We start from the raw sequence: 15,298 nt of genomic DNA, 5'->3' as shown, positions 1-15,298 counted from the left end.
CACTTAGGATTTTTCGCTCCTTCGTCTGAAACTGAAGCAGCCAAGCTAAACAATCAGCCTCAGGCATTTGTTTGGACCCTTGATGTCTACAGGAACAAGAACGAACAAACAAAAACAAAAAAGCAGCACCACTACGCTACTATGTGGTTTTGCAAACATTGTTTTATTAATCCATCTGTCGGTTTGTAATATATAAATTACTTTTTAAAAACGTGAGAAGCAGATGCACCTACAAGAAGGACATGATGTGAAACACCGGAGTTGTAGCAAACTAACTGTTTGCTAAAGCCATCTGAGCAGCTAAAGCCCGCTTTTCCACCCGATACTGCAAATATCTGGAGTTTCTCACAACAAATGTGGAAAGGGTTTTAATTAAAAAAAAAAGTTAAGTGGGCATCATCTTCCTCCATGTGGTAGCTCCTTCTCTGGTGCTCAGTCCATCCAGATCAGTGCAATGCAGGGCGGCTCACAATAGCCATTGCCCAGGGACAGAGAGGATTTGGGGAAATGGATGTGCCGATGGGTCAAAGCGTCTGGCGGTGTTCAAGCTCACATTTCATTCGAGATGTCGTCATGCTCTCCCCCCGACAGGTCGCCGTTGGCAGTAAATGTGGTGCTATTGTCTTGGTAGCCTGGGGGCATGAAGGCCAAGCTGTAGGGGTAAAGCTTATGGCATGCCACTCTGTAAGGCTCAGCAGCTTTCTGCTGCTCCTCCCCCAGCTGAGCGGCACGCAAAGCTTCCAGCACCTCATTACAAACCTGCAAAACACACAATCAGTATAATTTAAAGTGTCCAAAGACAGGTTAGGTTCCGTGAAGCTTTGAATGTTTTCGTCTGATGTCATGTGCAGCTAAACCTGTTGTCAACTAACTTGTTTTTGTTCAGGCCAAATTTCATCTTGTGTTTGGTTCTAATTTGGATCCCCCACTATTTGTGACAAAGGTCCTAGATGAATGATGGATGCTGGTGAACTGTTACCAACCTGGATGCTCCTTCCAGACAGTGACTCATCTAAAGCTGTAGCTATCTCACAGGCCATCTTATCAGAGGAAGGCTCTAGGTAGACCATCATCTTAGCAGCTGGAAAAACAAATGTGACAGCCTTAATATAGCAGTTCTCATGTCTGGATACACAGTTCTGTTTAGTTAGGTTACTAACACTATACAAGTAGCACAAGACTAAATATAATTCAAGCAGTATTAACCATCTCTGTGCCTAACTATTTTAATACATCTTGGACCTATGTTTGAATTGAAGTGTAAGTGTGTGTACCTGCCAAGCGGTGAGGGATTGAGCTGGAGTGCTGACTCAGGTAGCTCTTGTTGAAGCTTTGAGGGTTGCTTTCTCCAAAGAGTCTGGCAATCTCCTTCTTCAACACTGTCCTCACCACTGCTGCCAAATCTGCACTGTCACTCACTGCACAGGGTGAAAACAAGTAAAACCTGGTTAAGAGAGATTTCAGGCCAAGTTGCATTTGCTAGGTAGTACAGAGTTACATCCGCAATAACATGCAACAGGCGTGCTCACCTCTCTTGAAAAAGCGCACTAGACATTGGTGCAGCCACGGGTTGGAAGGCTCTATGATTACAGCCCTTTTTATGGACTGCAGCATCAGCAGGTATTTCTCTGGGGGAAGGAAGTTAGACACAAGGCTCCAACAATAAATATAATAGTGCAAACACAACATCTGACCAGATAAGAAGCACGCAGATGCTTTCTGACCTTTTCTGAAGTAGATCTCAAAGGCCAGAAGATGAGTCTCAATCTTGTTGCGCACCAGATTCTTCAGGGGAATCAGGAACTTCACAGCCTCCTCTAAAGGATTCTCTGGCTGGTAAAACAGTTGACCATGTGCCATTAATCATTTTTAGTAAATTCATGAAGCCAGCTCTATTCACACTGCTGACAGACCTTGGCCAGTTTATCTGGTATTAGCTCTTCTTTGAGCCCGCCTATCTCCTCTTCATCATCCTCTTTCTTTTTTTTCTGGTTCTTCAGCTGCCTCTCCTTCTCTGCATTCTTCTTCTCCTCCTCTAGCTGTGCCTTCTTCTGGGCTCTTCGCTGTTTGTTGCGCAACTTCTTCAGCTCTTTGTCGGTAAGGTTTTCTACAAATAGCAAATTAGCCACCAGCATTTTTTTACTTTGTCTTAATACAATGCCTTTTTAATGCTCAGTCACGTTTAGGAGGCTGTGACAATGACGTTCCTCTACTTAATGATTACTGCCAAGTGTTGCAGGGGTTGGTGGTCTCAGAAATTAGTTTGAATGTGCTAAAAAAGTAGATATACTTTACATGCAAATTGTTTCAATTGTAGAATTTAGCCTGCAACTCAAAAATTTCTCTTGTCTGAGATGTGCTGCGAGACATAATGTCAACTACTCATGTGCCCTTGGTACCACAAGAGTTGGCATTTATATCAGTAATGAAAGTTGTAGTTGACACACGTAGCCTCACCCGTGTCTGCCTGGCTCTCCTTGTTGTCGTCAGTCAGCGGCTTGTCGTGCAGGGCTAAGTAGATCTGGATGGCTGTTCGAGCAGCTTTATAGTAAAAGGGATGCTGTCGCAGGCCATCCTCCAGCTTCAGCAGGTCCACGTAGGACCGCAACGTCATCTTCCTCATACAGTAGGTGTGGAAGTCAAACTGGTCATCAGTGATCTCCACAAAATGCTGATGAATAAAACAAAGGATGAGACATAAGATGTATAAGAACCTACAACTTCACATCACATTGATTATGTAATAATAAACTCAAATATCAAGATGGCAGAAGTATAAAATACTATAGCAGAGACTACACAAACACTACTAACATCATGCTAAAAGGTTTTCACATCTCTTTCTGTTGCTGTAAATGTTCCATTTCCTTTATTTTTCTCTTTTAATTGTTTTTCACTTTTAAATGCATATTGCACCATATTCCTTACACTTGAAATTGTGAAGAAACACCGATCACCACAATACCAGTGCCAATACCTTTGGCACGCAGGTACAACAATAAACCTGCTTAACAAGTCCCGAACCCACGGGGAAACTCACAGTTTACAGTGATAACATTAGTAGACTTACCCTCTCGATCTCATGGCACTTCTTTAGAGCATCTCCAAACTTGTTCATAGACTTGTAAGCCAAGGCACACTCTGTTTGAAACCACATACACTGCATCTCATTCAGGTTTTCAACTGCAGACGTCCCCTCCTGAAAGCAAAACACACCTCATTAAGCTTCAAACTCACCTATCTAAATTAAATAAATCCCCCTCGCTCCTCTCTCTTACTCGTGTAAACTTGGAGCACATCTCCTCTGCTTCTTTGATGAGGCCTGCCTTTAGCATGTACTTGGCACACTTTGAGTTGATGAAGCGGTCGGCAGTATCCAGGGCTTGAGCCTCATCCATCCACCGAGCTGCTTCGTTTATGTTGCCAGCATGCTGCGTGGCAAAGCAGCAGGTTAGAAGATGTTACAGGGTAACCAGAAATTTAATGAAAAAAAAAAACCTTCTATAAAACCTTGTAGATCTTGGCTTTGATGAGAAAGAGCTCGATAAGTGTGGGTGTGCTGTCAATAGCAGTGTTGATGTACTGCAGAGCTAGGCTGGTCTGTCCTATGAAATCAAAGTGCTGTGCCAGGAAATACTGCACCCACAGCAGGGTGGTTGGGGGTTCCTCCTTCCCATCATCTGTGTGGACACAAACCTTTTACTTTGTGTTTAAAATGGCCTGAACCAATTTAAGCAAATAAATCACAAACACTCACCATTCTCACTGAACATCCGACAGCTTTTTAAACAGTGTTCGTAGTCTACTACTAAGTCTTCAATGATTGTGACCTGCATGAGAAGACAACCATTTCAACATCTGCTTCATTTTGCACCTGGAGATAACCGGATACAACTGAAAATGAATATTTGACCTTCTCTTTGTCTGTGTAGAGAGATCTGAGGGTAGTGAAGACGGGAGGGCAGCCTTTACTGAAGTTCATCCTCAGGTAGCTGTCAAGACACTGACAAAACCTCTCCCCTGGCCAGCACAACACACAGCAAAGGCACCATAAGAGGTTAAGGTACAAAATACTAACAATGCTACAGTCAGCTACGATCCAGGTATACAGGTCGCAAGAATGATGACCATCCACAACACTGAATGATAACAATAAACTAATTTACTATTTGGAGAGAACCTAGAGCTGAGGTTTTATTAGTGAATACCTCACTGGCTTCTTCCATTTGCTGCCTGAACTCCTACAAAACACACCTTCCCCACTCCAACCGCATCTCAGGAATGTTCAACCTGTCATGTGCTTATTTTCATATCACACACTACTTTTCTACAAAACCTAACTACATCCACCCTCCATGAAATCATGACTCATAGGCAATTCCCGCAACTACAACAATGATGACAGGAAGAAAAATATTAGATGGTTTTATAAGATCTATTGACAGTTCCTCTGTTTCCCCCTTCCCTCAGGATATAGTCTGATTGTAGAGTTTAAACACATTAGGCAGTCGGGCTACTTCCATTTTTAATCAGCCGACCATGTCAGTGCCTCACAAAATTTAGTTTCACAATCCAACCATGTCTCAGCTTGACTATGGCAAGTCCCCTCTCTCTTCGGTATCCCCCAAAGAACCGTGACCAACCTCTGCTCTATGGAACAGAGTTCAGCAGCACTGCACGGTCAAACTAGGTCCCACAGGATCCTTTATTTGGGGTCTGAATATTTTTCACATTAGTTAGAGACTCTAAATTAGTGTGGGTGTGAATGGTTTATGTCAATACACAAGTATCTGAGTACTCATACCCTAATACGATCAAAATCAATACAACCACCAAACTAAAGGTGACTATGAATATATAAGTTGTGGATCTGTCACATGTTCTTTTTAATTCTGCATTTCCTGTGTCTTACTGTTCCTATTGTTTCTGCATCTTGCGGTTTCTTTGTGGCTGCTCTGGCAATAGAATTTCCACACTATGGGATAAATAAAGTTTATCTCATCTCAGTAGATCACTAACACATCGCTTACACTAGGTTACCTGTGACGAAATTAAGGGGCAGCCTTCTGGGAACCAGTCCTTTGGGAAATTTCACCCAGGATTGCTCAAAAATCTTCAGGCGTTCACTTACACTGCCTAGAAACACAAAATTACAATAAGGATTAAAAAAAAAAGTAAGTACAGAAAACCATCCTTCAACTGCCCATTAAAAATGAAACAGAAGCAGAAGGAGCAGCACTGACCGCATTGTACGATTCTAACAATGAACGGGCAAAGGATACAGAGGGATACTTCAGGGACATTAAGTTGGAAATAAGATTAATTCTTTATTAGAGAGACATGCCTTTATCTGGAGCAATGTTAAACAGCTGCATGTCTGAAGACAGAGTAATGCTTGAAAATGTAAAATGAATCATAAATAAACCAGAAAAAAACTGGTATGAACACAACATTTCAACAGATTAAGCCAAAAGTAATAGCAGAGGTTGACTGTGGTAGATCTTTATGCAGTCCATTAAATCCTTTCTGCACCTGAAAGGACCAGAAAATTCAAATCAAGCTTGAATTTGGAAGCACAGCCACCATCCGCTGTCTGACAGCTATTAGGCCTGAAGCAGCTACATTGTAATAGAGCGTCAGGAGGTCAGCACCCACTCCTGTGATGTAATAGAGTCAGCATCACCTGCGCTCCAGGTAAAAAAAAAAAAAAAAGTGTCACCCTTTCGCATTGTCTTTAAATGGAATATGCTTGGCCTGAATAAGTGCCAGTAACGTGGAAAAGTCAGAACTGACTCAGTGGGAAGAGCATTGGTTTGGCCTTATACACACACATTCTGCTGCTATAAAGTGGAAGTTTCCCCTGTGCACTACCAATAAGGAAATCCTATCTTCAATTTGAACCAAATAAATTGATTACTGTAGCTGTTTTGGGGAAACGCAGACTGCCTGCAAAGAGAGTATTCATCCTGGATGGAGCCCAGGATGCAGTCAGTCTTACACATTCTGTAGATTGTCTTACTGCAACCTGACTGCAGCAGTATGAATGTGTTTTGTTTTTACTCAGCATATAAAAGAACCCACTCTGTTTTAATCAGACTCTGAATCTTGTCCTAACATATGGAATATGGGTTGAAACTGATCATTTCATTTGATTTATTTGCATGTTTTTATGTTTATTTCCAGTGTGTGTGTGTGTGTGTATTTCCTACAAATCCATATGGAGTCGTGTAACTAGAGGCACAAACTTAATTGCTTGAAATGTTTTATTATTTTTTGTAAACTTTTTGAGCCATGCTCAGAGGACCCTTTAATTTGTTTACACTCGGGATCAGCTGCTAGCTCTTAGCAGATTCAAGCTTCTGCATGCTGGAAAGCCAGAGATATCAGCCGAGATATGGAGAAATGGACGAGGCTGCAGAGCTGGAGTTAAGCGCTTGGAGAGAAGACGGTGGTACAAGCCATATTTACCATGTTTTATTATGGGAAATATATAAATATATATAACAAGTTCAACTAAATACGCTTCTGTGTGGAAAACTCAGTGAGACAGTGTGGCGTTATCCCAACAACAAGCCCTGGGTGACCCCTGAGACCCCTGGGTGCCCTTTTAAATGAGAAGTAGAGGGCCTTTCTCTCAGGGGACAATGAGGAGCTGCGCAGAGTGCAGCAGGAACTAAAATATAAAATAAGCACGTGCAAAGACAGCTACAGGAAGAAGCTGGAGCATCGCTCGTAGAAGAACAATGTCCGTGATGTGTAGAGGACTAAAACACATCTCAGGCCATGGTGACGCTGCGAATGGTCGCCAGGTCATGGGTGACCAAGCCTGGGCAAAGAATATAATAGATGTGATTCTACCCAGCCCCCAGTCTCCATACACACTGCCCCCCTCTTCACACCTCTCCAGCTATCAGCTGTTTGCAGCTCAGCAGCATGCAGTTGCAGTTAGGCAATAGGCCCTGATCGCACGCGCACCAGGCTCCTCAGGGAGTGTGCAGACCAGCTCTGTGAGCTGGTCCTGTCCATATTTAACCTGAGCCTCAGCCTAGAGAGGGTACCAGTACTCTGGGGGACTTCCTGTCTGGTTCTAGTTCAAAAAGTACTAGAAAGTAGTACGTCTTAAGGAGCCCAAACACTTCAGACCTGTGGCCTTAACCTCCCACCTGATGAAAGCTATGGAAAGGATTGTCCTCAGGTGTGTGCAGAGAGCTGTTACAGACTTTCTATGACACTGTGGTGGCCTCAGCAGTCCTATAGGTATATATAGTTTAATATTGACTAAGAGTCACAGTGTTGAACCTAGTGTCCCTTTGAACCTCAGGAGCAATGACTTTATATAAACTACTTCACAAATAAAACCAGAACAATTAGAGAAAGTTCAGAGTCTTACAACAAATAAAAATCTTGAACCTTGTTCTACTGGAGATGTCTTCTGTTAAAACGACTTGCCTTTCCACTGTAGCTAGGATTAGCTGCATCCAGCTGGTCCAGCTGGTTTTTGGTAAGAGGTGCATGACTGTGGCACTTAAATCACCCCATAATAGGTAAAGTGTGGAAATTAATGTGGAATTATGACTAGAACTGCATCAGATTAATGTCATCTGGCTGGTTTCATTTAAGCGCCAGTAAAGACATCTGTTCACCTGGTTTTAAGGCTTTTTCGAGGCCCTGGTAGTAGGCCCAGTTCTCAGGGTTCCTCTCCTGGAGTCTACTGTAGACCTCTGTAGCCTCCTCAGGCCTCTCTAGTTTCAACAGCAGCTCTCCTATACACACACAAACATGCAGATAAAGGCAGTGTGAGGGGAAATTTTTACACACAAAACAATTGGAAAGTTTTGTTTTTTTGCACAGCAGAAGGTGTTTAAAGAAGGCGATTCGGCTCAAACAATGTTTGCGTATGAATGTAGCATCAGCATACCTCTTGTCTCCTCTACAGCCAGTTTGTCGCATATCTGTTTCTCATAGTTGTTGAGATGATCAAGGGCTTCCTTATGCAAGCCTGCCTCCCTCAGAACTTGGTTCTGATAGAGCAGTAGTTCACTGTACTCGTAATCCACTTTGTCTGGAGACGTCTGGAATGAACATGAAGGTAGAATTACAGACTGAAGCATTCTGCTAAACTTGATAACCTTCAGTTCCACAAATGTTAAAAGCAGCATTTACACAGTCCACTGAACAGACCCTTTTGGATAAACATGATCTGGATGAAGGAGAACCATCACAGATGTTTTGCACTTTACACACGTGAAGTGCATGTGAGCGCTGAAGGCCTGCACTAGCAAGCTCCTTAGTCTGTGTGGCATCACAGCGAGTCCATGTGTTAAGGATTTGACTAGGCATGTGAATGATGTTTATACAAACACATGCTCGATGCACAGAAGAATACAACCATGGACATTATTGGTTTTACAGCGATAATGCAGATGTTGGAGAAAACTATGCATCTACGGGACATGTTTGCTTGAGCACTATGTGCCCAGATGTGAACTAACAGAGAGTCAAGTGCATGTGTGAAACATTCCACTTCATTTCACCACTACAGGACAACATCAGAGTGGAACGTCCAGGGTAAGAATGTGTGGAGCCTCAGGTCTGGCCTACCTGTTGCGTTTTACGGAATTCCTCCACAATCTTAGCGGCCATCTCAAAGTCTTCTAGCAAGTGATAGGCAACAGCATATCCAATCCATGAAGCTCGCTGGGCTGGACGAAGCTGCAGCAGCTGGTACCGAGTCTCCTGAGAGGACAGCCACAGCACACTGACTTGTGAGCACATTCCTACTCCATATTTATGCTGTCTTCATCTACATAGTGTATATTGCTCTCACCCTGTACCCTTCCAGGTCTCTCATCTGAATCTGCAGCAGGGAGAGGTCTCGAAGGATCTGCAGGTTGTCCTTGTCCCACTTTAAAGCGTTACGGTAACATTTGATGGCCTCATCATACTTTTTGTCAGAACGCTGTAGCAAACCATACACATGCCAACCTGGCAGGAGAGATGAGTTCAGGAAAAACACGCAAGCACATATAAAACAGGTAAAAGGCAAGAGTTAAAGCTCAGCAAAGAGCAAACACAGCAAGTGGCAGCACACTGGCTGAATTTACAGATCATCAGGCTGATGTGATAGATGCCAGGATCACTGAAGGTGAATTAGAAGGATACAGACATGGCTCTTTAGGTCATTGCGCAGGCCTCTTCTGACCAGCTCATAGGCATCCTCCTTCTTGCCCAGACAGTTAAGGGTTAAACCCTTCATTGCTAGTGTCTCTGAATTCCAAAGCAGAGAGAAGTAAATTATAAAGAAACATTACAATGTTAATTTATTAGTACATAAATGATAATTATACAAGAAAGTTAAACAAGCACATCTGTTTTTTTTATTTATATCTGTCAATTCACTGAAGGACTACTCTTTAAATCAAACATTGAGGTTATGACATAGTTTGTCCACCAGAGACAGCCCACAGCTTCACCGCTGTTCTTATTGTCTATTTTGAGCTTTTTGGTTGTTTTCAGCAGCAGACTAAAAATCAAAATGCAACAGAGATTAAACAATTTGTAGATTAAAACAATTTAAGCATGAAGCCTGCAACAGTGATCATTCCTATATTATTTCATGTCCAAATTCACAAAAGAAGAGGCAAGGTTTGTACATTTTAAGTGGGTTTATTAAAAATGATAAATGGGCATCCCAAAAATGAATTTAAACTCCAACTCTTTTAAACCACATTCCTGTGGGGATGGCTGGGATGACTGGGATTTTGCTGGATTCACATGCCACTGCTGCTCGCCTCCACAAAATACAAAGCTTGTGTATGTTTCAGATGGCAAAAGCAACATGCGTAGAATTTATCCACAAATATGAATAAAATACCAAATGAATAAAAAAAAAACTTTTTAAGCTGCTGGCTAACGTGTGTAAGCTAAAAGCAAAGTAACTGCATTGCTTCATGTAAAAGGACAAAACTGTGACCAGCTTTCATCTAGATTACCCCCGTATGACTCTAGAGGTGCTAAAAGCATACATCTTCCACACATTTAGGACTGGACCTCAACGAGTAGTCATCTTCTGTGATCCTGCACTGTTTCGTACCTGAGCAGCATCATACGATCTCCACAGAAGCAGCTTTCACTAGCATCGTCACTAGTTAACGAGCAGCTGACTGGAGCATAGCTATTCAGCAATGTCAGCATCAATGGGTGCTAGAGCATGCCTAACAGTCTGCATTCCAGTTCATCCCAATGGTGAGAGAATGGAGAGAACCTAGTCCTATACTGGGTCTCGGCCCAAGTTAGGATCGAACATGAACAGTCCACAGCAAACAAGCATCAGATTAATACTTCACTAATCAACGTGTTTCAGCTCACGACTCACTACCTAAATGTACTGAATGACATGACTTTTTCCAGCAGTGGAGAACAATGCCAGGGTCTGGTCGTCTCAAACAGTAGAAAGGTGATTCTGGTAGAATCAGATATAATTTTCACCCATAAACACCACAAACTTTAACTCCAACAAGAACCTTTGGGACGTGGAGCAGAGCTGACCTCGTGACCTGATCTTGCCAAGGAGACAGGCGAGGACTGGCTCACATCAGAATAATTGGAAAAAAAATGTGCATACTTCCAGATAACCAATAGGAAACCAACACCTCGAACAAAGTAGGAAGAAGCATGATGCTTCTCACAGTTTCAAACCAATTTGGTATAAGGAATAATGTTAAATCGCTCCTCTTACCTCCATGTTCAGCAAACTTCGGGTTACCCAGGATCTGTTTGCAGAACTTCAGTCCATTTCTGTACTGCTTGTGCTCGTAACATCTCTGCAACAAAAGACAGAGCAGGCTCCATTATTGTTTTTCCTGATATACGCTATGTAGGTGGAAACTGTTGGAGAGCTGCACATTCGTGACAGGGATTTAATATCACGCCATGTGGAATAAAACCAGTTTTGGTGGTGGAGCACCACATACAACTCACTGCCTCATGGGCAGGTCAGTGTGCAGCACTGATTCAAATGATGATGATCATACACGTACACCGGCATTAGTCTATCAAACAGGTAGTCTGAAGCCTGACCTCAAAATCAATAGCCACACAGCAGTAGTGGTTTGATGGGGATTCAGTTTTATAACCAATTTGCCAGAATAAATGTGGCTTACCCTGAGAATGACATGTTTATATATTGATTATTCCGTTTAGTCTGACGCGACTTTTCCTAGCTTATATGCGGACCGTAGAAAACAACCGTTAAACTGACTGGACGGTTATGAATCTTGTGTTGGTCTGGCTGTCATGTGTCAAACAGCTTCGTCACTAAAACTTGGACGTGTAGTAAGGCACAGCACGTCTAAAGTTAGACATCTTATTCTATTTCCTTAGTAGTAATGCTGCAGCTACTGGTTAACAACATAGATGCTGTCTTGGTAGTGCGTTTGTTGTATGAAATACCTTGCTTAACTGACTAGCCAATAAACTGAACTGACGGCTAACTATTGCAAACTAGCATTAGCCCGCCAGCTAACGTCTGTCAAGCGTCTAGCCTACCAGTATTCTCTTAAAGAGCGCATTCTCCTTCGGCGGTAGAGTGAGTGTAGGCATCGCGCTGCTTTCCTATGTCTCTGTGGGTTCGCACATGAATCTGTCCTCTCCGAGTCAGATATCCAGGTTTGTTTCAGTGTCTTCAGGCTCCTGCCGCTCACGTGTTGAAGCACAGGCCCCCTTCCGAGCAAAATGGCCGAGGAACTTCTCGTCCGGGTCACGTCGCTATCTGATTCGACAAACAATTCGACAGATGTCGTTTTTAGCAAAAGGGCTGTAGACTTTTATTTAATGTGAACCAACATAAGCTCGTCGTAGATCTTAAATGCTCTTTACGACAGTAATAAAGAAAACTATAATGTTTCTTGAAACCTGTTGCAATAAAAACTGTATGTTCTTCTTCGGCGTTTTATGGCTGCTTGCATCCTTAAAGTTGCACTACCGCCATCTGCCGTGTTCAGAATCAGAATCAGAAAAGCTTTATTGCCAGGTCCTCTAGAGAGCACTTTACAGAACTAGGAATTTGACTTGACGTGTTGGCAGGTAGTACATCTCAGCATAAACAGTACAGTACAAACAGTACAACAACATGACACAATACGATTAATTTGAATAGTGATTAGTGTCTGATTAGTTTGAATAGTACAGTGAGGGGTGAATTAAATGAAGTTATGTACAGACTATATACAGTGCTGTCAGTCAAGATCAAGGAGGGGAAGGGGGTCTTCCCCCACCCACACCTCACATACTATCACAGCAGATCAGATGAGGAAGGAGCTGAACAAGCTTCATCCAACAAAGGCTGCAGGACCTGATGGAATCAGCCCAAGTTTGCTGAAAGTCTGTGCTCCCCAGCTATGTGGTGTCCTCCAACACATCTTCAACCTGAGCCTGCGGCTGGAGAGAGTTCCTCTTGGGTGGAAGAAGTCATGTATTGTGCCAGTGAATAAGACGCCACGTCCCAGAGTCTTCAACAACTACAGACCTGTGGCTCTGACCTCTTACATAATGAAAGATTTGAAAGGCTGATCCTGGAGTCCCTACGTTCTCTGGTCTGGTTATGGCGGTTTGCATCTTTAATGTTGCCGCCTATTGTATCCTACACCCCTCATATCCTCTTACGTGCCGTTTCGTGTAAATAATGCATTGACCCCATCACTGACCATAACTTCAAGATTACATTTTAATTCCTTTGTATTTTATAATAGCGAACACTTGGTGTGGCTCGATAACTCAGTGATTTGACGGTCAGCTACTTTGTACTGCCAGGAAATGTAATCAACCGCAGAGCGACACGATCGCTAGCTAGAGGAAGGCAACTCTTTTACTGCGAAAATGATTTCCACCAGGTTATTATCTGGAGCTGTTGTGGTCAACAAGGGTAAGACGCCATTGTAATAACAACAATTCGTGCTTATGGTTTTGGATAGGACGTGTTTTAGCTTGCTATTTATAGCGTGAATAACGTATTTGTTTTAAAGCCTGACCTTAGCTTAGCATTCTGCACTGCAGTCACACTTGCTGGATTAATGAAAAACTTAATTAATCCCACAGGGTAATTGCTTTGCCTATTTTTGATTGCGCTCATGTGACAGTGCTGCCAAACCTTAAATAAATAAACAAACACTATGAGACACTCAACACTTTCATGTGTTATATAGTTAATCACTACAAGTAATAGTGTGGCTGTAGTAGAATAGAGACAGTGCTTCAGTTGTAATGTGTGTGTTTAGAATTACTGCATTGTTTAATAAAATAGTGTTATTGAAAAGGACACAAGTTAGTGATTGTTCCTGAGTCCCACTAGGTCATGCTGCATTGAATTCTTCCTCTCTGTCCTGCTGACATTGAGATATATGATCTTATCTATCGTATTGTTAAAAAAATCATGGTTCTTTTCGTTGCAGTTGGTTCCAGGTTTATATTCAAGAGCTCCAAGCCTGACATGGCCAATCCCAACTGGGTGCGAGTGGGCTTTGCCTTTGGATCATCTGCTTTTCTTTGGGGCCTGGTAAACAACCATTCTGTTTCATGCTGATCATTAGTTTAGTTGCTAAGATTGTCTGTGTTGTGTGTATTCTGTGAATTAGTAAATTCTATCTTTGGTTTGAGCGCCATCTTGTCACCATGCAGGTTTTTTAAACTGTAAAGCTTTGAGCATTTTTATGTCATGGGATGTGGTTTGTTATAATGGCAGGTTTTATCATTCATATAAATATGTATAATTCATGCATTAATCTGACCTCCTAGTATTTTTGTCTGTTCAAATTTCAGCTTTTCAAGCAGCACAATACAGACATTCACGAGTACAAAGTGAGGAATGGCCTGGATTAACCAGTAGTAACATGTAACGTAAGTGTTTCTAATATATGATATACTGTGATCTGACACCTATAGTGCAATATACTCAAGAACCATCTTATTAGGTACAAGGTCAAAATTATAGCCATGAAAAAGTAGAATCACTGGCAGATTTGCCATTGAAGTATCTTATCTTATATAGTAGCTAGTGAGAAGTATCTTATGAAGTAGCTAGTGAGTCAGGTACAAATATACTTTGTAAATGAATGAGCAAAAAAATAATTTTGCTATTCCTTTTTTGTGCAGGATGTCACCAGGTTCTGTCTATAGGATTCATCTGTTCCTCTCTCGTTTCTGTTGTTTCCTGTTCTTTGTTCTTTATTCTGTATGAAATAAAAAATATGTAAGGTACCAAACACAAACAGGTCACATTCATTCCAACCGGCTGTCATAGTATGCCTGATACATATTTTATTACTTATCATTGTTGCTTTTTTTGTCATTGCCCATTTGAATTGACCCCACACAAAGTATTTCTATATAATTCAATTCATGCCTTTTGTTAGGTAGATAGTGATTTTAAAAGACATTAATTTAATTAAGCACACGTACAGAGTCACAACTTTATGAAACAATTATATCGAACGATCAATGCTTTAAAATAAAACGTCGTCAGTGCATTGTCTGTCCATGACCACCAGAAAGTGAACAGTGTTTTACATAAGGTCTCTGTGGGGGTTGATTGTTTGCATACAAATACAATTTTATTCATTTCTTTTTCTATATACAGAACATTAATAATTCAAAAGAAAAACAAGCCTTATATTTTCATCATTGAACTGACAAAATGAACATCAGGTCTGTGACTAAGAGTGTACCTCCAACACCATGAATCTATGAGACCTTGGTTCATTCTCAATAAAAAAATATGAGATCATTTGTTAAAAGCAGCATTCAGGCAGGACCTGTATTTACTTTCTTTCTCAGCAGTGGTGATGTCACGGGGCTTTGGAGAAGCTGCTCGACCACACATCAGCATATCACAGCACATCAGCCTGGACACAGTCTGTCATTGTCAGTGTTTGCATGCAGGAAAACGTAGCCAGACCAGATGAGCATGTCTGTGCTGACAGTTCCCTGGGTGCGGGCCGGGGTCTTCTCCTGGTGGGCTCGCTATAGACCGTGTGTGCTCGGGCTCCAAATCCAGGGACTGACCCTCCCTCTGGTGGGGGTGTGTGGGGAGTAGGCGTGCGTTGACTCAACAATGGTCCGTTCTGACCTCGGGTGTCGTCTCTGTGGCTACTGTGGCTCTGTCTGGGGGGGTTCTGTGTTAGCAGCTTGGGTCACGACGCCTGCTCTTTCAGAACTGAAGGTATGTAGGCTCCCTGGTTACTAGGTTTCCTCTTACCACTCACTGAACTGGGTGTAGTTGCAGGGTTCCTCTCATCACCCTGGC

At 42.3% G+C, this 15,298-nt stretch overlaps 2 protein-coding genes across 3 annotated transcripts; one reads left to right on the top strand and one right to left on the bottom strand.

Moving 5' to 3' along the window:
* Positions 1 to 144: 144 nt before the first annotated feature.
* On the bottom strand, positions 145 to 11,918 carry naa15a (N-alpha-acetyltransferase 15, NatA auxiliary subunit a). Of its 2 annotated transcripts, none has more exons than XM_029165917.2 (20): positions 11,548 to 11,916; positions 10,739 to 10,823; positions 9,163 to 9,267; positions 8,828 to 8,985; positions 8,602 to 8,736; positions 7,919 to 8,072; positions 7,644 to 7,763; positions 5,041 to 5,136; positions 3,914 to 4,020; positions 3,758 to 3,830; positions 3,511 to 3,680; positions 3,279 to 3,431; positions 3,071 to 3,199; positions 2,458 to 2,671; positions 1,914 to 2,107; positions 1,725 to 1,833; positions 1,530 to 1,628; positions 1,275 to 1,418; positions 984 to 1,081; positions 145 to 759 (listed from the first exon to the last, which is right to left on the bottom strand). In XM_029165917.2, exons 1-20 carry the CDS (start codon positions 11,599 to 11,601, stop codon positions 550 to 552), a joined length of 2,607 nt encoding a protein of 868 aa, XP_029021750.1. In that variant the 5' UTR covers positions 11,602 to 11,916; the 3' UTR covers positions 145 to 549. The 2 variants fall into 2 exon arrangements, 1 of the variants encoding a protein (XP_029021750.1); XR_008696020.1 differs by having other exon boundaries at positions 621 to 759; positions 1,279 to 1,418; positions 11,548 to 11,918.
* A 796-nt stretch (positions 11,919 to 12,714) lies between these two features.
* On the top strand, positions 12,715 to 14,264 carry ndufc1 (NADH:ubiquinone oxidoreductase subunit C1). Its single transcript, XM_029165930.3, has 4 exons — positions 12,715 to 12,922; positions 13,449 to 13,552; positions 13,816 to 13,893; positions 14,149 to 14,264. Exons 1-3 carry the CDS (start codon positions 12,877 to 12,879, stop codon positions 13,873 to 13,875), a joined length of 210 nt encoding a protein of 69 aa, XP_029021763.1. The 5' UTR covers positions 12,715 to 12,876; the 3' UTR covers positions 13,876 to 13,893; positions 14,149 to 14,264.
* Positions 14,265 to 15,298: the final 1,034 nt, after the last annotated feature.

Source organism: Betta splendens, chromosome 10, assembly GCF_900634795.4.
Source record: "Betta splendens chromosome 10, fBetSpl5.4, whole genome shotgun sequence".
NCBI classification, from domain to species: Eukaryota; Metazoa; Chordata; class Actinopteri; order Anabantiformes; family Osphronemidae; genus Betta; species Betta splendens.
The sequence above is the reverse complement of the archived record's forward strand: the minus strand, read 5'-3'. Positions and strand labels throughout refer to the sequence as shown.